Here is a 20968-nt window from a genome sequence, read left to right on the forward strand (position 1 = left end):
ATTGTCATAGGCCACCATTTCATGTGCATTTTGTCCCAGCCTATCCCACTCCTCATCACTCAATATGAATGTACTGATCAAATGATGTACCTTAAGCTTCGCGACAGTTACAACAAGCATGTGTATTCCAACTGACCTCATGCAGTCACACAGAATGGTTCCCACATCATCTTTAGCTTAGTACAAAAGCCTTCAGGGAACAGTGCTGCATCACCATAAAGACTTTGCAACATATTTCACAGATCACACGGTAATGATTGCTACGAAGTGTTGTATGGAGTTGCACATATTGGCGCTGCACCTGTATAATGTACACTACCAACTGCACAATTGTATGCACAAAGCCTTGCCAGGATTTTACAATAAGTACTATTGTTTTTTATGGACAAATGAAACGTAAGCTGGAAATTATAGTATCACTACTAGTTGCTGGGCTCATTGGCTCATTCTCGTAGGCATAATAGCATGCAGAATAATATGAAGAGGACAGGAAAGAGTGTCCTAGTTGTCTTTCCGGTCCTGCTCTTGATACTGTTTTGCATCCTGTTATACCAATAAGAGGTAATTATAGACTACAACACCTCTTAAGAGTAACAATATGAGACTGTGATTTCACACTGCTACCAACTAATTGCCAATGGTGGTTCAGGCTTGAAACTATGCCTACAAGCCAAAATTGTGTTCGCATGACACAAGCCTTCAAAGTGGAAGCAAAATACAGTGTTCTAGTCAGCCCTAACTTATTTCCATTTAATTTGTTCATGATGGTACATGTGCAGACAATGCATAGTTGCAAGATGCTATAGAGTATTTTACAAAGAAGTTAGAGTGTCGCTAACATGGGCTGTTAATGCAGGCGAATCAACTGCGATACTGTAATGCACAGTATTACAGTTTATTTCTACGCATGAAAATTGTACAGATACCATCTGTTTCATGAGCGTGTTAACTTTCCGCTACTCCGCACAAAATAGAGAAAATGCTCATTACAGCCAAATATAGCAGTGCCCATGAACCAAATGTAAAATTGTCAATAGTATAAACATTTGATGTAATAGTTCTGGGGAAACCCGCAAGGTGGAGGGAAGTAATTAATAAAGGGAAAATGAGCCAGCCACCCAATTATAGCAATTGCGACAAAGAAAACCCATATGAAGAAAAATTTTTCTTCAACTGCGAGGCTTTTCTTTCAAGGAACCCGTATGGGTTTCCTTTGTATCAATCGCTACGATTGGGTGGCTGTCTCATTTTCCCTTTGTTAATTACTTCCCTCCACCTTGTGGGTTTCCGAAGAACTATTACATCAAACTCTTGCCTTTGCTTCGAGTTGTCGATAAATTCGACTACACCCTGCCATCTGCTAGCCGCCTTGTTAGCTCAGATGGTAGAGTGGCTGCCCCGGAAAGGCGGTGGTCCCGGGTTTGAGTCCTGGTACAGGACGAATTTTTCTTCAACTGCGAGGCTTTTCTTTCGAGGAACCCGTACGGGTTTCCTTTGTAGCAATTGCTATGATTGGGTGGCTGTCTCATTTTCCCTTTAAGCATAAACATTTGTAAACAGCTCTGCCAAGTGGATGAATAAGGCACACACAGGCAAGCATGTTACCAGTACATTCTTTTAAGGTAAGCATAAGGGTGCATAGGCGCAGAGTTTTCAATATGCGGCGGGGGGGGGGGGGCAATTTGCACCTTCTCTTTTTTCATGTTTCCCCTCCACGCATGGTCCTTGGCAAGAGATATACACAGGCACAGAGGCAATATATGTAAACATCAGTTTTATTTGTTTCTAAAGTTGAGCAAATATGCTAAAAAAATGACCACATGGTTTTTAACCCTTTGAGGGTAGATTTTTTTCACCATATGCAACCACGCAGGGTCGATTTTTTTTATTGCACATTTAAATTCTTCAGAGGGACCTATTTCCAAAAAAAATTACCGTAATTTTTCTAGGGTGGCCGTAAAGTGAGAAAAAAATGTTTTCCGTTGGCATATATGTACTGTTTATTCATCAAAAACAATGTCCACACGAGAAAAATACAAAGTCTCAAATGTTCCTCTTGCACTAATATTTCTTCAGCGTGTGGTAGTCCTTGAAGCATGGCTCCACACAGAGCGGTTTGTTGCACTCAGCGCACATATACCTTGTGTCCTTGCGACGTTTTTGCTGCCGAGTGGTGTTGGCGCAGACGTGGCACCTCCTCTGGGTACTGCTTCCCTGAGCAGCTGTGGGAGGCAACTTCTGAATAAAGTGTCGCGCTGTCAACCTCAGAGGATTTTCTCCAGTTGGCCTTCCCCGTTTGTTTTTCTCAGTGTGATGTTCTTCAATGAGTTGGCTCACTACTAGCCGTTTGAACTCTGCATATTTTGTTGTTGACCCGGTGTTCACACGAAAGAGAATGAACGCATTGAGCAGCGACATGTCTAGAAAGCGATAAAAAAACGTTTCTTATTCCACTTCACTGTCTTCCTAATACTTTCGGAAAAGCTCAGCTGCATGTCAACTTTGTCTACCAGTCCCATTTTTTTGTTGTATTCTAACACGCATTTCGGCTTCTTCTTCCTTTCACCTGTCCTCCAGTCCAATTTCTCCGTTTCAGCAATCTCCGCTCCATGCATTGTTGACAGCATGTGCACATCTCTTCTATCATGCCACTTCAGGGCCAGCATGGTGTTCGTGTGAAAGCTATCAATTTGTCCTTGCTGAAGCTTCTTTGCGAACTTTGGAAGCATCCTCCTATTTGCTCGCACCGTGCCACAAGCACTCGTCTGCCTGCTGTGGAGAAACTTGAACAGGGCTGGGCTGGTATACCAATTATCAATGAACAGGAAATGTCCCCTCCCGAGAAAGTCTCCAAGCAGCTCCACCACAACAGACCCTGTGAATCCCAGCTCTTTCAATATGGTCACAGCTATAGTAGCTCCTGTGTACACGATAAACCGCAAGATGTAGCCTGTGTTGACGTCACAGAGCACAAACAGCTTTACATCAAACCGATGCCTCTTAGAAGGAATATACTGTCGAAAAGCAAGGCGTCCTCTCCAAGGCATCAGAGACTCGTCAATGCACAAGTCTTGAAAAGGAACAAAAAGTGCGGCAAATCTTTCTTGTATTGCTTCCATCACCGGTCTGATTGCTCTTAGGCGGTCTTTTTTATCTGTGATTGAACTGAAGTGCAGCACTCGCGTCAATAGACAAAACCGGTTGGCGGAAAAGACTGACCGGAAAAACGGAGTTTCCAACATCGTATTTTTAGACGAGTATTCCCTGACAGTATTTTTCCTCACCAGGCCCATCAATAGCACAACCGCTAGAAAGCAGTAAAGTTCTGAGACTTCGGTCTCCTGCTACTCCCTGAGTCGCGACTTTCGGGGCAGACTACGCTCGTGAGCCTTCTGTTTTGCGTACTTGTTTGTTTCGGTTACAATCTGTGAAACCACACCTTCGTCAAAAAAAAAAGCTTGATGTAGTCGACTTCTTTTGCGTCTGGGGGTAGCATAGAGCTGGACACTTGTCCAGAATGTGTGGCGTCAAATGTAAACAAGGAGGGAGAAAAGTCACCTTTGACCCAGTCAGCATCGTCATGCCGCGAACGCTTTTGCGGTGTTGCTCCTTCGTCAGATTCTGAGTCTGAACTGGTGAGTAACTCCTCATCTGACGGGCTCAGGTCCAATGAATGTGACTCCGACCCGGTACTTAGGCAGTAGTCCGCATCGGAGGAATCGCTGCTCGACCCACTTGCTGCAGAGCAGCCAGTGCGCACGTCCATAGCGTAATCGAACTGTGAGGTGAGCAAGCTCAAGAAAACTGTGCGGTTATGCGCTCATCAAAAAAGTGAAACGTCGTGAAAAACTTCCGCCCATCCTTCAATCTTATCGTCAACTACAGGCACTTAGTTTTCCGAGTCTCCAAAAAAGGAAACGTATGCATGGCGGCATCCTTCGTACGCTGACCCATGCGAGCAACAAACGAGCGAGTACCAGGCAGTCACCCTTTGAGTGATAAGAACAAGATAGCCATCAGTTTTGCGAGCGAAATAAACCGAAACCGCGTGTGGAACGAAACCAAAACTAACCGCCGTGCGCCCGCGAGGCCGCCAATGCGCGAGCGTAGCAGACGCGCCGGAGCAAAAAAAAAAACAACTATACAACGAAAAGCGAGAGAGAGATGCGAGAAAAAAATTATAGGTATTCCCACATAGTGGCAGCACATGCCAAGCAAGAAAAAGTTAGGAAATTGGCGCTCATTTTAAATGTACAGACAGCGCCGTAAATATACGGCATTGACCATTTTCGGACCTGTTCGTGGCGCCATATATTTACGGCATCGACCCTCAAAGGGTTAAGATACTGAATAAATAAATGAAAGAAGAAACTGAAAACACATAACCTCTTGCTAGACATTAATAACATCCTTAATCAAAGTGAGAGAAAACACTGGGCAACAGGAACATTTCCTCAAGAAGCTAACAATTCAAGGATTACAAACTCATTACAAACCCTTTGTTTGTAAGAACCATTGGTCAATACAAACATTTCCACAATAAGCTAACAATTCAAAATAAAAAATAGATTTGAAACTCTTTCTATCCAAGAAACACTGGGCAGTACAAACATTTTCACAATAAGCTAACAATATAAAATCTAAAGACAGATCATAAACTCTTTGCCTTTCAAAAATGTAAATGAACTACCACACGCGATACAAAATAAAAAGAACAATACTCAAAGGGTAGAGGTCGTAATAATGAAGCAGCAAAACGCAGATTTTATGGAAGGGGATAAATTAAGGTCAGAGGGTTGTGAAAGCTTCAATGAAGCTGGCGCTTTATACTGTGGTGAAGTTCACTGTCCTTTTATACAAAGGTTACTGAACAATCCAGAATGTGTTTCTACGCACAGTTGAACTCTGAATAAACTCGCCCGCGATGTCACTGAAATTTATTTTGCGGGCGAGCTCTTTGCGCCCATGGAGAAATGCTATGCGATTTAATCGCGCTTGTCCCACTGTTGACCTCAGGTACGTTTTGACGTGACGGAGGCATGAAAATGATCTCTCAGATGTGCATGACGTGACTGGGATAGTCAAAGCAATTTTGACACGCTTAGCCACCTTGGGCGAAAGATCTCGCAGCTGCTCACAGTTATCGTGTGAAAGCATCTCTACAACATCTTGAAACATTTTCAAAGGTGTGTTGCGCTGCCTTGTTATATCTATGAGCATACTATGGTGAACGTTGAGCCGCTCAGGCTCAAGAACTTCAACAGGTACGTGCTGTCACCATTCCCAGTCAAAAACTGCTCTATTTGTGTCGTCTGCTGCCACATTTCTGGTATATGCCTGTCGTCTATCAAAGAATTTACTGTGTCCAATACGTCATAGAAATGCTGGCAGTACATGTCCTCGGCAGAAGGAAATACATGAAGTACAGAATCATCGTCATATCGCTGTGGAGCCTTCCTTTGCCTTGGTGCAGGAGCTTCTTTCCCTTTAACATTTAGTTCCAATTCACACGCCTCTGCGTGTGTCTCATTCCAAAATCGGCAAAACCCTTCCTTCCTAAGTTTGCTAAGACTCTCCCTGGCGGCCTTGACTATTTCTTCTGCTTGATCAAATTTCAGTGTTGCTTTCTGCAACACAGTATTTACTGTTTATAATGGTGAAAACACAAGTGTCAGGAGCTTGAGGATGAAGTATGAGTCAATTTATGACAGCACTTTCAAAAATCCACTGGCTTTGGCTTCAGCATCGTTCCGTTCTTCTGATGCTAGGCCAAGAACAAATGAGATCAGGTGGCTATAGTTCTGAACAATCAACTTCAGAGAAGCGTCCTCTTAGCGTCCCCTTAGCGTCCTCCTCGTGGGACAAAACTTACGCAACTTTACGCTCTCGTCTTTCTGAAATGCCTGGAACATATTCAGGCACTTTGGGGAGCATGTAACAAAGTTGATAATTTCTAATATGCCCAAGAAATCGCAGCACATTTCTACTTTCCGACTCATGTCCTGCAGCACCAGGTTAAGCATGTGCACAAGACAGTGTACATACAGTGCTTGCGGCTCCTCCTGTTGTACGAGGGCTTGCAGCCCACCATGCTATCCTCTCATATTTGCAGCGCCATCATAGCCTTGCCCACAGCGATTGTCAATGCCAAGGTTAAAACAGCAGAGGACATCCTTTAGAATGGCAAGAAGACTGGCCACTCTGGTGTCCGCAGTGTTATAAGATCCACAGAACAGCTGATGTGGTTCAAAGTACTTTTGGACAATACAAAAGCAGATCGACACTTTCTCCTTGGCAGATATGTTCGCTGTCTCATCCAAAATCACGGCATAGTGCTCCGCTTCATGAACCTCATTCATGAGTGACTGGTAAACATCATGAACCAAAATTTCCAACATTTTGTTTAAAATGTTGCGGGAGATCCACCTGTACTTGGTTCAAGAAATCCATGATTGCAGTTCTGGAATATCACTGGCACGAAGTTCCAGAAGCTGTCTCATTACTTTCTGCATCATTATGACCACGTACTGCCAATCCCTGGCATGCTAAGTACTGCAATGAAGATAATGCCGCTATCAATGCTTTCCTTGCGTCTTCCATTTCTTTTTCCTTACCAATTACACAAGCAGTTGCTACATTGACTCTCTTTTTTACAGCTGCGGTTCTGCTCATGGCCGCACGGTGCAGAATCGAGGCCTCACGACTTTTAAATCTCATAAGAGCTTTCTTCCAGTTAGAAAACTCATTTTGCACAAGTGTCAAGCAAGGGTCCCTATCCCTGGAAGTACTTGGAAGAAAAAGTTTCATCGCACAAGCAATGTGACAGGTCTCACAAAATACTTTGTCCACTGACATGTCATAGAGAAGCAATTTGTAAGCAAGTTTCTAAGCTGCTTGGTAATGTCATCCCTGTTGTGCTTTAAAGTTAGGAACTGGACCCTTACCAACAATTCACGCGCGTGCAGAGGCAGTGGTTAGAGTGGCAGATGTTGAGCCTGTGCTGCTAAGGCAAACCTCGATAGGTTCAGAAGCGGATATTGAAGGTCCCATGCCGGGTGGATTGCGTGTCCTTTCGTCATCCTCTTTGGGAACACTTGAAGCAGTGCAAAGAAGATGAAGAGAGGAATCGAAAACAAACGCAACAGGATGAGCGCTGTACTGCCAACTGGAAGATTTATTGAAAGAACAACCAGTTTTTATAACATGTAAAAAAATACCACAAACAATGACCAAAAAGGTTAAAAAGCACACACACTGCCTACAAGTAGAAGTGCTTATCTAGAAAATTTATCTCAAGTTTTGTTAGGGGGAGTGATGCTGCGCTGACAGATTTATCTCCTGCTTTGGCAATGCAGTAAGCTTCTACAATTTATCTTTCTTTTTTGCTCTTTGCGTGCTTCAGAAACGTAGCGTCACTGAACAATGGGGTACATGCGCATTTGTTGCAATGCGCAGCTAAATGGCTACCGTACCCATTTTTTACATTGTTTTCATGCTACCTAACTACCATTAAAACACTGCCTGGTTTGTCCGATGTCTGCAATCTAAAGGTATCTTGTAAACGACGTCAGAGGTGCACTTGGTGAATTTTTTCTCGTGATTCGTGGCAAAGTGCTGGAGTTTCCAATTTTTCATAGCGCTGCATAGCTGCAAAAGTTTACAAGGAGCAGAAAACATTTTCTAGATAACCACGTCTGCTTGTAGGCAGTACACATGCCTTTTAACCTTTTTGGCCATTGTTGGTGTTTTTGTGACATGTTATAAACACTGGTTGTTCTTTCAATAAACTTTCTAGTTGGCAGTACAGCACTCGTCCTGTTGTCTTTGTTTTAGATTTCTGTCCTCATCTTCCTTGCACTGCTTCAAGTTTTACTCAAGATGAACCAATACGTCCAAGTTGTTGCTACTACAGACCTCTTGGGAGGTCTGTTCTTCTTGATAAGATGTATGTGCATTGTTTTTCAGGGTTTCCTGAAATACAATACCAGGAAGGTAAGACTACAAAAGAATAGAGTGCCAAAAATGTGTCCTGGGTTAAAGAGAAAAAATTGGGGGCCAGTCCACTTTACGAAGGTGGAATGCCAGCAAAGATGTCATTGTGCTCCCAAATTCACCCCCGATTTATAGTGTGAACATGGTTGCACAGCAAAGCCAAATGACTGCTCGGAACAAAACACGATTGACCGAAGCACAGTCCAAAGGAGTGCACGAAACAGAACATGTTTGTGTGTAATTTACGATTCAGCACACTGCTTAGTTAATTAGCTTAATGGAACTTGGAAGGACTAGAGTTTTGCCCTAGCAGACAAAACATGGGGCTGTTCGTTTCCCTCCTGTAGAAGCCCATGTATCAACAGCATACAGGAATTCTACAACTTTTACAACTTCACTGTGATCTACCTAATAATGAAGAATAAATGAAACTCGGCGTAATGATAGAGTTACCTTAGCGGCCAATTGTCATATAATTTTTTTGCGATAGTTTTAATAAAGCAAGAGTTACAGCCATTTTCTGCAGGGCATTCGTGATAAAGTTGGCTTTGCTGCAAGACATTTTTGTTCACTACATGGATGTTAGTGAGCCCAGATACCCCCCTATGAGAAGACATATGTGGCTCATTCATATGGGGTCTAGAGGAAACAGCTTCGCTGTAAAAACATAATAAAGCACACCAATCATTTGTTCGTGCTAACAGTGTTGCAGTCTGTATGTACAAAGAACAAATAGGTCGAGTAAAGTTCAAGCTTCTCCGTTCTTCCCTTTGGTACCTACCTTGAGGCAAAGGCGAAAAGTTTCATTTTTCCCAAGGGGGGGGGGGGGGGGGGGGACCAGCTTTCCCAGCCCCACTTATATATATGTAATCATTGGTGGGTGCAATGATAAAGGGTGAGCAGGGATGGCTGCTAACTTTATGCATGCCGTCTTCCTTCCCAGGCTGTCTTTCCATGCCCCTAGAGTTTCAGATCATGTAGTCTAAGAGATGGGGGCAATTAGAGATTGCTGACAGAAGAGGCCGTCCTATGGTGGACATAAAAATAGGCAGATGATGATGAATGTTATTTTCGGAGTTGCGGTGAATTGCGCAGCTGTACGAACCATTTGTCCCTGCTGACGGCGTTCTTCATAATGCCAGCATTGTGACATCGAGTCAGGCAAAACTGCAGCCTTTTTTTGAGAGCGCAGCTCTTAGGCGCCCGTTTCTGCTGTGAGCGTCGGTGTCCCTTGTAACTGAGCAAATGAGCACAGCGAAGGATGAAAGAGCAAATGCGGAGTGCAGCAGGGGATGAATGACGGTGATAGTGAAGAGGGCGCGGGGAGGAAAGCGGAGGGGGAGGCTATGGCAAAAGTGTGAGAAGAAAAGCCTAGTGCTGCGCAAGATGGGCTCTGCAAAGACGATGGCTACAAGATGGCACCAGAGTAGAGCGTGTCGTCTGTTCACCGATGATGCCACCAATACCACATATGAAAACAAAGCACTGCATGGAGGGAGAACTGCCTGCAGCAGCTGCTGTGAATTGCACCCATGCGTCACTTACGTGCAGCCTCTCGATATCTCCTGATTAATGAGGCAATCACACCACACTTCACTCTGTTTGCAACATTTTTGTGGCGCGATTTATCAAAGGCATGTTTACCATAGAAAAATTTTTGGACCATATTCACAATCTTTTTCTGACTTAGGTCGTACTGATGCCACATTCCCTATGTTATTTGAGAGGAAGCTTTAGCTCTGGCCCAACTTCAATATAGCCTATTCAAAGACATGTAAAATGCAGAAATGCTTTTCTGAGATAACCCTTGGACCGACTTTATTGAAATTTGTTGCATTTGAGAGATAAAGTTAAATTGTAGTGACCGTCGGAAACATAATTTCGATTAAGGGCATGAATTGTTTTACAAAAGTTATAATAAATAAGTAAGTTAAAGAAATAGAAGCACGAAGTTCACAAATCCGTAGCTCTTCATCAAGAACAGATATTGCAGTTCAGTAAACTGCATCCACTAGAACATCCAAAGCGAAGAAATTTGATATGTGAATGTATATCTTACGTGAATTTGTCAAAGTGTTTACAAGTGTTTTGCAAAAGTCCTGCTCACATATTAGTGGAGTATTTGAGAGCCATGTATAATACCTCAATTTTGTCTGCTCTAGATGTACTATTATTAGATGCAATTTACAGAATTGTGATTTCACTTCTTTATTTCTGAGTTACAGAGTTGGAACTTTACAGTTTTGTTTACTAAATACTTGTGATTTTCAACAATTTTATTAAACATTCAATGGCTTTTATTGAAATTTCACTTCCTACAGTCACTAGATTCGAACTTTATCTTTTATATGCAACAAACCTCATCCAATTTGGTGCAATGGTTGCCAAGAAAAAAGGTGTCTTCTTTCGTATGCATTTAGATAGAAGCCCCAAGCTAAAGTTTGCCCTTTAGAGCTCAAATTGATGATGACAACGATGATGATTGCTATCAACAGAAGCTAGTATGCTGGGGACACCAAGTAAGGGCACCTAAATGGAGCAAAACAGTTCTACGGAAGCCCGCAACGTGGAGAAAACGTTTCCAAAGGGTAAAAATTGTCATCCGCCAGAGTGCAGCATGATCAGGAGGAATTTTTCTTCAACTGCTATGCTTTCTTTCTGAGAAACGCATATGGGCTTCCTTTGTAGATTTCTGGTACACTTGGGTGGATAACAATTTTTCACTTTCACTAAGGGCACCTAGAGTACGACAATTTGTTGTCATTCTTAGCACTACAAATAAAGCTTTTCAGCAAGCAGCTTTCCTTGCAAGCTGTATGCTCACATAGCTTGTCCAAAGCAAATTTGATGTGTAGCATGCATTCATATGGTAGCAAATCAATTCACCAGAGAAAGCTTGTTAGAAGCCTAATCAATAGCCTTTTAAAAACAAGCAAATCATCAAAAACAAATGAAAAAAAGAGAAAATAATAAAAATAGAAGCTCCCATCAATGACTAAGACAATAAGACTATCAAATAAATTTTTCAAAAAATAACAACAACAAGAAAAACAAACGGGTAAGCAACACAAAAGCTTTCATTACAGAGTGCAGCAAGTGGCTACTCTATAACAGCAAGGTACAGTTACACCTTAGTACACACGCCAGCAAGGGGGGCCTATTCAGACAAGATGTTGGCACTTGCCCTTACTGCAAGATACAGAGATAAATATGGCTGTTTTACAGCTTCTGTTCAATTTTTTTTTTCAATTTAACCAGGCCTTGAAAATGTAAACCTTCATAAAGAAGAAAACTTTTTCTTTGTCATCTACCTGACAGTAGCACGTAGCTACAAGGAAAAGCCATATGGTTTTCTCAGAGCAAAAAGCCTCGCCAGTTGAACATACATCCTCCCGAGATCTGAAAACAGCTCAGGGACATAATCACTTTTCAAGTTGGTTCTTGTTACCAACTTGGTATGTTACGAACATGAAAAATTGATTTTATTGCGATAGCAATTATATGGACACTCCAAGCCCATTTCTGCAATTACATGGATGCTCCAAGCCCATTTCGTTTTCTCCAAGCCCATTTCTGCAGTATAATGTTTGCATTCTTCCAGTTTTCTGGGACCCTTGCAGTCGACAGACACTTCGTATAGAGAGCCGCCAGTTTTCCAAGCATTATGTCTCCTCCATCTTTGATTAAATCGACTGTTATTCCATCTTCTCCTGCCACTCTTCACCGTTTCACGTCTTGCAAGGCCCTACTGACCTCATCGCTAGTTATAGGAGGAATTTCTGTAGCCTGTTCATTACTGTTTCGAATGGAGTTATCCCGAGTCCTCTGGGTACTGTACAGGTCTGTATAGAATTCTTTCGCTGCTTTTACTATACCTTCAAGTTTGCTGATGATATTACCCTGCTTATCTTTCAGTGCATACATCTTGCTTTGTCCTGTGCCAAGTTTCTTTCTCACTGATTTCAGGCTACATCCATTTCTTATGGCTCCTTCAGTCTTTCTCACGTTATAATTTCGAATATCCCTTACTTTCTCCTTGTTGATCAGTTTTGACAGTTCCACGAAAACTATCTGATCTCTTGAGTTGCACAGTTTCAGTCTTTGTTGTTCTTTATTAGATCCTTTGTTACTTGGTCCTTTGTTACTGGTTGCCTTGGTGCCTTACCTCCCACTTCAATTGCTGCTTGTGAGGCCAGCCTAGTTACGGTTTCATTCATTACCTCTATGCCATCTTCATCTCTCTGGTTTGCAAGTACCAGCCTGAATTGGTCCGTTTTTACCCTTACTGCACCTAGGTTGACCTGTTCCTTCTTGACTAATTTTACTGTTTCTCTCTTCATATTGAGGGAAATCCTAAACCTCACTAACCTATCATCACTGCACTTCATCCTACCTAACACTTCTGCATCCTGCACTATGCTGGGATTGGCAGAGAGTACGAGATCTATTTCATTTCTTGTTTGTATATTAGGGATTTTCCAGGTCCACTTCCTGTTGCTACGCTTCCTGAAAAAGGTGTTCATTGTTCTCAGCTTATTCCTTTCTGCGAATTCTACCAGCATCTCTCCTCTAGCGTTCCTAGAATCGCCACCGTAGTTGCCAATTGCTTGTTCACCAGCCTGCTTTTCCCTCACTTTAGCATCGAAGTCGCTCACTACTACAGTATACTGTGTTTACACTTTTCTCATTGCTAATTCAACATCTTCATAAAGCTGATCTACTTTATCATCGTGACTGGATGTTGGGGCGTAGGCTTGTACTACCCTTAATCTATACCTCTTATTAAGTTTGATTACGACTACTGCTACCCTCTGATGAATGCTGCAGAATTCATCAATGTTGCCCGCTATGTCCTTATGGATTAGGAATCCTACCTCGTATTGCTTCTTATCTGGGAGACCTCTATAGTAGAGGACATGTCCGTTATTCAGCTATGTATAAGCCTCACCAGTTCTAATCTCACTAAGGCCGATGATATCCCAAACAATGTCTGTTAGTTCTTCAAAGAGTCCTGTTAAGCTAGCCTGACTCAACACAGTTCAGCAATTAAAGGTTGACAGGGTGAGCTTCCATTGGCGGCCTGTCCAGATCCTGAGATTCTTATCACCCTCTGCTGGATTACAGGTCTGACTGCCGCCTTGCTCAGTTGCTCCGCAGCTGCTGGGGACTGAGGGCCATGAGATAATTGTAGGAATCATGAGGGAGGGGGTGGCCGAATACTGCACCAGGTAGGCCAATTCCTGTTCTGGTGAGGGAGTGTTTTTGTTGAAGCTTAGTGGGCTTTCCTAATTTGATTCTACCTGGATTAGTATAGCCCCACTCGCTCTCGGAATCTTTTGCCGGTGTCAGGCGTCACTCCAAGCCTGCAGATGTAGTGCAGTGGAGGAGGTCAAATTCAGGCACACCATCGTCAGATAAAAAAAAAAAAGGAAACAAAAAGAAAGAAGAGAGAGAGAGCGATTTGAACTTCCAACTATCGCAACCGAGCATTAACATAGTTCACTCAGATAATCCCGCAGGCGGTGAGGCTACCTTATCGCCGAAAACTACAGCCCAGAGGGCCCTATATGCATAAGAGATCCATCAATTTGTCTGCTCTCTGCGAGTTTTGTCGATTGTCAAAGGTTGCACAATATAGTGTCAATTCTCTGTGGTCCTTGAATGCGCCTAGGTACACAATATATTTTCGGTGAATTTGGACAGCACTTAAAACTTGTGGGAAAAAAGTCGGAAAATGAAAAAGTTTTCAGCGCTTACCGAGAAGCCCCGAACTGCGTATTGTCCGCTTGTTTGTTGTGTCTATTAGCTATTAAACTGGGAAGGCTTAGGAGTAAGGATCAACGGTGAATATCTCAGCAACTTTCGATTTGCAGATGACATTATCCCGTTCAGCAACACTGGGGACGAGTTACAACAAATGATTGAGAAGCTTAACAGGGAGAGTGTAAGAGTGGGGTTGAAGATTAATATGCAGAAGACAAAGATAATGACGAATAGCCAGGCAAGGGAACAAGAGTTCAGGATTGCCAGTCAGCCTCTAGAGTCTGTGAAAGAGTACATTTACCTAGGTCAATTACTCGGAGGCGGCCCTGATCATGAGAAGGAAATTTACAAAAAAAGAAAAATGGGTTGGAACGCATTCGGCAGACATTGTCAGATCCTGACTGGAAGTTTACTATTATCATCAAAAAGAAAGGTGTACAATCAGTGCATTCTAATGATGTTAACATATGGGGCAGAAACTTGGATACTGACAAAGAAGCTTGAAAACAAGTTAAGGACCATGTAAAGAGCGATGGAATGAAGAACGTTAGGCGTAATGTTAAGGGACAGGAAGAGAGTGGTTTGGATCAGAGAGCAAACGGGGATAGCCGATGTTCTAATTGACATTAGGAGAAAAAAATTGATCTGGGCAGGTCACGTAATGCATAGATTAGATAAGTGGTGGACCATTAGGGTTACAGAATGGGTGCCAAGAGAAGGGAAGCGCAGTCGAGGACGGCAGAAGGCTAGGTGAGCTGATGAAATTAAGAAATTCGCAGGTGCTAGTTGGGATCGGTTGGTGCAGGACAGGGTCAATTGGAGATTGCAGGAGAGGCCTTCGTCCTGCAGTGGACATAAAATAGGCTGATGATGATGAGTCGGCCTCTGCAGTTCTGAGAACTACGGCCAAACTTTTGGCATTTGAAGCATCGGAGGGGATTGGGAATACTATATGGCCTGACCCCGATTTTGACATAGCCTGCCTCACTTGTCTCAGTCAGCCCGTTTGAACCAAATGTCAGAATAAGATGCCTGGTTTGTATTTCTTTACCATCGCACCTCATCTTGATTCGCTTTACATTAATCAAGTTCTGCTCACTCCAGCCCTCTAGTAGTTCAACCTCTGTTCATCGATCACCACCACCAGAGATCACCATCGGATACGACACCACGGGTGGTGTTTATGGTATGATTTGGGGCCACACTCACCTAAACGTCCCCAAAACACAAGGATAGGCAGCCTTTCATATTGCTTCTTATCGCGGAGTTCCAGAAGGAGATATCCGCTTGCCAACTTGGAAACTTAGTAACCTGGGCCAAGAGCCCCAGTTAATGGTTTGGAAACTGGAAAAGGAGAGATCAATCGTACTGCCTTCTCTGTTTTCTCAGAACGTACAACAGGAAATCGTGGGAAATTCTAATTTTGATGGCCAAAAAACTTACTCCTTCAGTGGGCACTCGTTTTTGAGGGCGATTAGGAAGTGAGGGGAAAGAAGTTGCCATAGTGACACATGATAAATTTCAGTAGAGGCGCCAGCCACCCATCATGGAGCCCAACAAGGGGATGCTGCAGGATTTTGAAAAGGCAGGTCCTGCATGTGCCAGCTGTATGACACTACTATAACCAAATATAATATAACCAAGGTTGGCTAGATACACAAGGTTAACCCTTGCTGCCCAGGAAATTGGAAGTAAAAGGAAATAAAGAGAAGACAGGAAATATAGAAAGTGAGGGAGAAAGATGAAGATTGGAGAGAAGTGTAGGAAAAGGCAACTACCAATTTCCCTTGGGTGAGTCAGTCTGCGGGTGTCGTCTACGTGAAGCAGAGGCCAAAGAAGTGTGTTGCCTTCGCTGGGGGGCCATAAAGGTCCAAGATCCCGGCCTCAGCTCAACCCCCAGGATCCGCTTTTCCTCGGACACAGCTGAGCCACGTACACTTAAACGCAGGAAGGGCCAATCCCCTTGTGCTCGGGTACGTGGTGTCGCAACACACCAAACACCTGCTCATGCATATGCCCCTGTAGGGAACCGGCACTCATTCTCCTTCCCACCCATGTCCACTCACACCTTTTGTCACTCACTAAAGCTCTATCTCACGCCTTTGAAATGAGTATGGTGCGAGTATGAGTCGGTGTACTTGTGAGCAAGTATACCGGCCTATAGGTTTACCATCCCAAAACTACACAAAGGGGTTTGGGGGATACTGTAATGGAGGGTTCCAGGTTAATTTTGACCACCTGGGTTTCATTAACGTGCACCCAAGGCATAGTACACAAGTGTCTTTGCATTCTGCCACTTTGGGGCTGCTGCAGCCAGAAATCGAGCCCGTGACCTTGTGATCAACAGCAGACTGCCATTGCCACTAAGTCACATACATGGCGAGCAGAAAAAAGTAACCGATTACAGTTACATCTTTCAAAAATGTAATTGATTACAGTTAGGAATTACTGCCCCATGAAAGTAACTTGACAATTAATAAAAAGTAATTGATTATGTTAGCATTACTTTTATTGACACTTTATTAACATTGCACAAATACAGTAAATAGAACAAGCTAGCCTGGCTCTTTCAATGCGTACACTGTAGCTCATCAAACATTGCTTATCCTGCTTTTCAAAATTTTCTTGGGTCATTTTCCCTCTTTTCTTTGTGACATCTGCAGCGACACAGAAAACTCACTTTATGAGCGCACTAGAGAGAAGGGCTGTGTTGTAACATACCAACACGTTGCACACAAGACTGTGGTTGCTCAGTAATGCTATGTTCGGGTTTTGGTCCTCTGTGAAATGCAGCACTTCATTTTTGCTAGGGCTAGGGGAAGGCGCTCCCGGTAGGGACAGTGAGGAAGTTAAAAATTGCCCATAGATGATTCCTTGGCATGAATGTTTGAAGTGGCCATTGCTATCAAGCCATAGATGCACCTTTCATATTTGTCAGCCAACATATGGTGGACCTCCTCCCGGCACCCTTCCCTCATTAGCCATTTAGATAGAAATGCTTACAAGCAAATGTTCACGTTCTTTGAAAAGATAATAATGCAATGTAATACAAAGCTGAATATTATTCAGCACCAAAAATACTGCTCACATATTACAAGTGCAAAAATAGGTGCATATAAGTCACAAATATATCAGATAGATAGAAAAATATGGGTTTAATGGCCAAGAACTTCTGTCTATATCCAAGAAGTCATAGAATGTACAAAGCAAAGAAGAACTGAGAAGCAGCTCTTACCGCCTATGAAGGGCGGCTAAAAGCGCTTCAAGGAGGGAGAGAGAGAAATGTATTATAAAAGAAAAGCTGAGAAGTTGGACTTCCAAGAGAGGTGTGCAAATCTGCAAGCCTGCCATACTGAGGTGATCGAGGCATAGCTGCAGGACACTGATTGTGGGAAAAAGGTAACCCAGGTACACGTTTTCATCCCTTTAGACACTGTAGTGCCAAATTTAAGTACTAAAAGGCGCATTGCCAGTTGTAGTTTGTTTCATGAAAAATGTAACTGATTACATAACTGGTTACTGAAGAATGTGATTGAATTACACCGAACATTACCAACAAAGTAATTGTTAAATTACAAAATTACCAAACAACATACTTGATTACAATTAATAACATGTAATTCGTTACGCACAAGCCTGGTGGTGACTATATACAAATTGTAGCAAAGAAGAGGAACGCTATAGTGGGCCATCCTCTCCAGTGTTTTCGAGTGGCTCAATCTCTCCAGTGCTTTTGCTCAGGAAACGCCGCTCCTGCCGAGTCTGTGCCCTGCTCTGAAAGTCGACCCAAACACTGGTGACTAATAAACACCTTTACAAGATGTGTGTTTGTGTGTGTGGGGGGAGTTTCTTCAAAGTTCAGCACAAAGGACCCGACGTAACATATGCAGGAAAGAGACAAACTTTTTGGAAGTAAGACGTCTTTACTTAAAGGGACCTTGAAATGATTTTAACGATTTCGTACAAACATACTGAGTCGTCAGAGTAAGTTCTTCTGATCATTAATTGACACATCTAAGTGCTCCGCGTAGGTTTTAAAAATGTACATCGCTGCCGATCGCAGCACACTGCTCGGCAGAATTTTCAGCCGCCCCTACCCATATGGCGTAAATCACCCGATTGACATCATGTGGGCAAGCTATTCGATTGGCTGCCCAAGGCGCGTAATCGATAATTTTTCCACCTTTATGGTGAAAAAATGATGTTCGTAATAGTTGGAATGTTAGTTTGTTTCTATAAAAAGAAAGTAACAGAAAGAGAGTGCACAAGAACAATTTCTCACTACACTTAAGTACTTCCGGCACACAGCAAGCGTCGTCTGTTTGCGTTACAACATGCTACATTTTGACGAGAGCTCCGCAGTCAGAGTCGGTCTCAGTCTTTTAGCGAGCACTATGATGTGACTTTGTTGCATTGTGGATTGCATACGTAGCGATTGGCAATATGTCAAGCTGTGACATCGTGTCCCTCTGCAAGGCAGCAGACGAGCGGACTGGCTGCAGCGCATCGGACTGCCAATATTCGATCAGCGCCAGGATCTGCGCGTTTGCAGCCGTCACTTTACACCGAAAGATTACTAACGCAACAGCGTTTCGCGAGTCCGGTATTAGGGTAAACGCAAGCGCAAGGGGACAGGGCCTGGCCGCTTGACTGTGTCGTCTCACGGGATGAGCAGAAGCGCAAATATGAATGGTCTGCACGATGCAGCCACCTGGTGGCACAGAGCTCAACCACACACAGTAGCAGTAACGACATGTATTCTTCTTTGCTGCTGGTGTAAATTTTTCGCAGGAGTGTAATCGTTAACACATTGTTTTTGTAAATGTTTAAAATGCTTTACACTTGGTTAGAGCAATATTAGCTTTTTGTTTGGGTGGTTAAGTTCTGCACCAACGGGTGGCTGGACTGTGGAGACTGATCAGGCAGCTCACGTACGTCTACGCTAAAGTTCCTTCACCAGCTTGAGTTTATGCCTCTAGCCATCCGTCAAAACACCCAGTTCGCCTGTGGTTACCGGAATACCAGACATGTTCGGCGCTGCGACAGAATGCTCGCAACGCACGCTGCTTCAATAGCTCTTGCTTGGGGTCAACTGCAGAGCAGCTGGCGGAGAGTTTGGAGAGGCTTTGCGTGCTCGTTCCTAGAGAACTGGAAGTCGACAACATGACATGCCATCACGACGCAGAGCCAGTGAAGGTGGAACTTAGCCCCGATCACTTGGCGAACGAGTTGAGGAGAAAATGCATGACTATGGAGGAGGGTAACTTGTAATCTTCTGTAACTCTCTTAATATGAGACTTTTCACACAAATTGTGGTGCAAATGATTAACTTTACCTGTACCCTACACGTCTACAAAATTTGTCCAAACCGTTTCAGGGGCCCTTTAATGTTTTCAGCTGGTGGACCAGCCTTCATCAGAGTACAGTAACCTAACTGACTGTTACTGTCCTCCGACGAAGGCTGGCCCACCAGCTGAAAATGTTAGGTAAACACGTCTTACTTCAAAAAAATCACCAACCCTTCCAGTCCATGACGATGGTCGAACAGCGAAGCTGCGTTAGTTACACCAAGTGTTACACCATGAAGTCAAGCTTCGCAAGCAGTCTATATCGTAAATCTTTTGTTTCACCATTCTTTCGCCTCATTTTCACTTTCACATGCTTCGCGTGGTGAGCATGCTTTAGGAGTGCTTTTTTTTGCGGCATCTCTGGCATCTGACATTAGGCATCTCTGGCACACGGCTTGGGGTCAGCCCTACGACAACGAGCCCATTTACAAGCCAACTCTCGTTGACGCTCGCGGTAGGCAGCTTCTTTCTCAGGAGTACGCACTACTCGTGATCTTCCCATAGGTGTAGCTGGAATGGAATGTGCGGAACCACTAATCCAAAGCTCCGTATATTGGGTGCAAGGCCCACCACTGGAGATGCGGGCGCTGCAATCGTTTTGACGATTGATTGGATTGGTTTGACGACTGACGTAGCTGCCGGCACTTCTTGCTGGCGTAAGAAGTGCTAGCAGCCACGTGCTCCTTGTATCACGTTTCAATCGCTGGGCACTGTTCATTGGCCGCAAACCACCAGCATAAAATTTGTTTCTTTCGAGGCAGGGTGGAATCAATCATCGATAAATTCAATGCCGATCTGGCTAGATTGCCAGAAATGCACTGTGTGACAACCGCACAAGATTTGCGTATAAGATAACATTCTCACAGGGGGAAAGGGGTCACCTCAACCCCTCTCCCCTTGTTGAGCTCTTCTTTTCCTCTCCCGCTAGGTCACATGGTCCCTCTTTAGCGAAGTCCGACAACGACAGCACAAGGTCCGCATAAACAGCTCCGCTGTAAAAGTTTGTCTCTTTCCTGCACACACACACACACAACACACCATCAGAGCAGGGCACGGACTCTCAGCATGGGCAGCATTTCCCAAGCAAAAGCACTGGAGGATGGTCCACTATAGCGTTCCTCTTCTTTGCTACAATATATATAAAATCGAAAACAGGACATAGCTTTAATACATTTTAGAATATCATGAACACAACAGAAAATGAATTCAGACCAATTGTAAGAGCCTATACTCATTTGTAATAAACATTGGTGATGCCACAGAACTCCCTGGAGCTACCATAAATGTTATACTCATTTTAGTTGCTGAAACTGCACCTCACCTACAGATGCCATCTTGAAGTCTTGCTGGTTGAAGGGCATATGAACCAAGGCCACATCCCGAAGGTAATCCTCAATGCTAGCGACGTACCTGAAAGCGAATAAGGGGGAGTCTTATTACCATGACTTAAAAATGAAGCCCACAGTGCTGAAGGATGTCTCTAGTTCCACATGAACTTCTGTAACCAAACACTTCTCTAACGCAATCTAAAAGAAATAGGAGAGAGAGAGAGAGAGAGTTCAGCAGTGCCTATTAGATGACAGTGCATAATTCATACATTACAGTCGACTGCCTCCACAATGAACGCCTCTACAACGAAATAACCTATATAACGAAGGAATAAGACTGCCCTGGTTCGATTGTGAGCTGTGCGGTGCGCAACGTTTAAAACAAAGTGACCTGTACAACGAACGATTTCAGGGGCCCCAAACACTTCGTTACAAAGGCATTCGACTGTATTGGGTTTGTGAAACACATCATGACCACATTTGTGCTTTACGTCATGCACTTTCTTTGAAGCTGCTGATCCTCTACATCTAAGATGA

At 43.6% G+C, this 20968-nt stretch overlaps 1 protein-coding gene across 2 annotated transcripts in view; it reads right to left on the minus strand.

Moving 5' to 3' along the window:
* The window catches only part of Sld5 (DNA replication complex GINS protein Sld5), a 28584-nt gene that overhangs the window by 3954 nt on the left and 3662 nt on the right, over nt 1-20968 (minus strand). For both annotated transcript variants that reach the window (XM_072288325.1, XM_050194265.3), the window contains exon 4: nt 20425-20513. In XM_072288325.1, coding sequence (XP_072144426.1) covers nt 20425-20513 — 89 coding nt within the window. The remainder of the gene's footprint in view (nt 1-20424; nt 20514-20968) is intronic.

This window comes from Dermacentor andersoni, chromosome 1, assembly GCF_023375885.2.
Source record: "Dermacentor andersoni chromosome 1, qqDerAnde1_hic_scaffold, whole genome shotgun sequence".
In the NCBI taxonomy this organism is placed as follows: Eukaryota; Metazoa; Arthropoda; class Arachnida; order Ixodida; family Ixodidae; genus Dermacentor; species Dermacentor andersoni.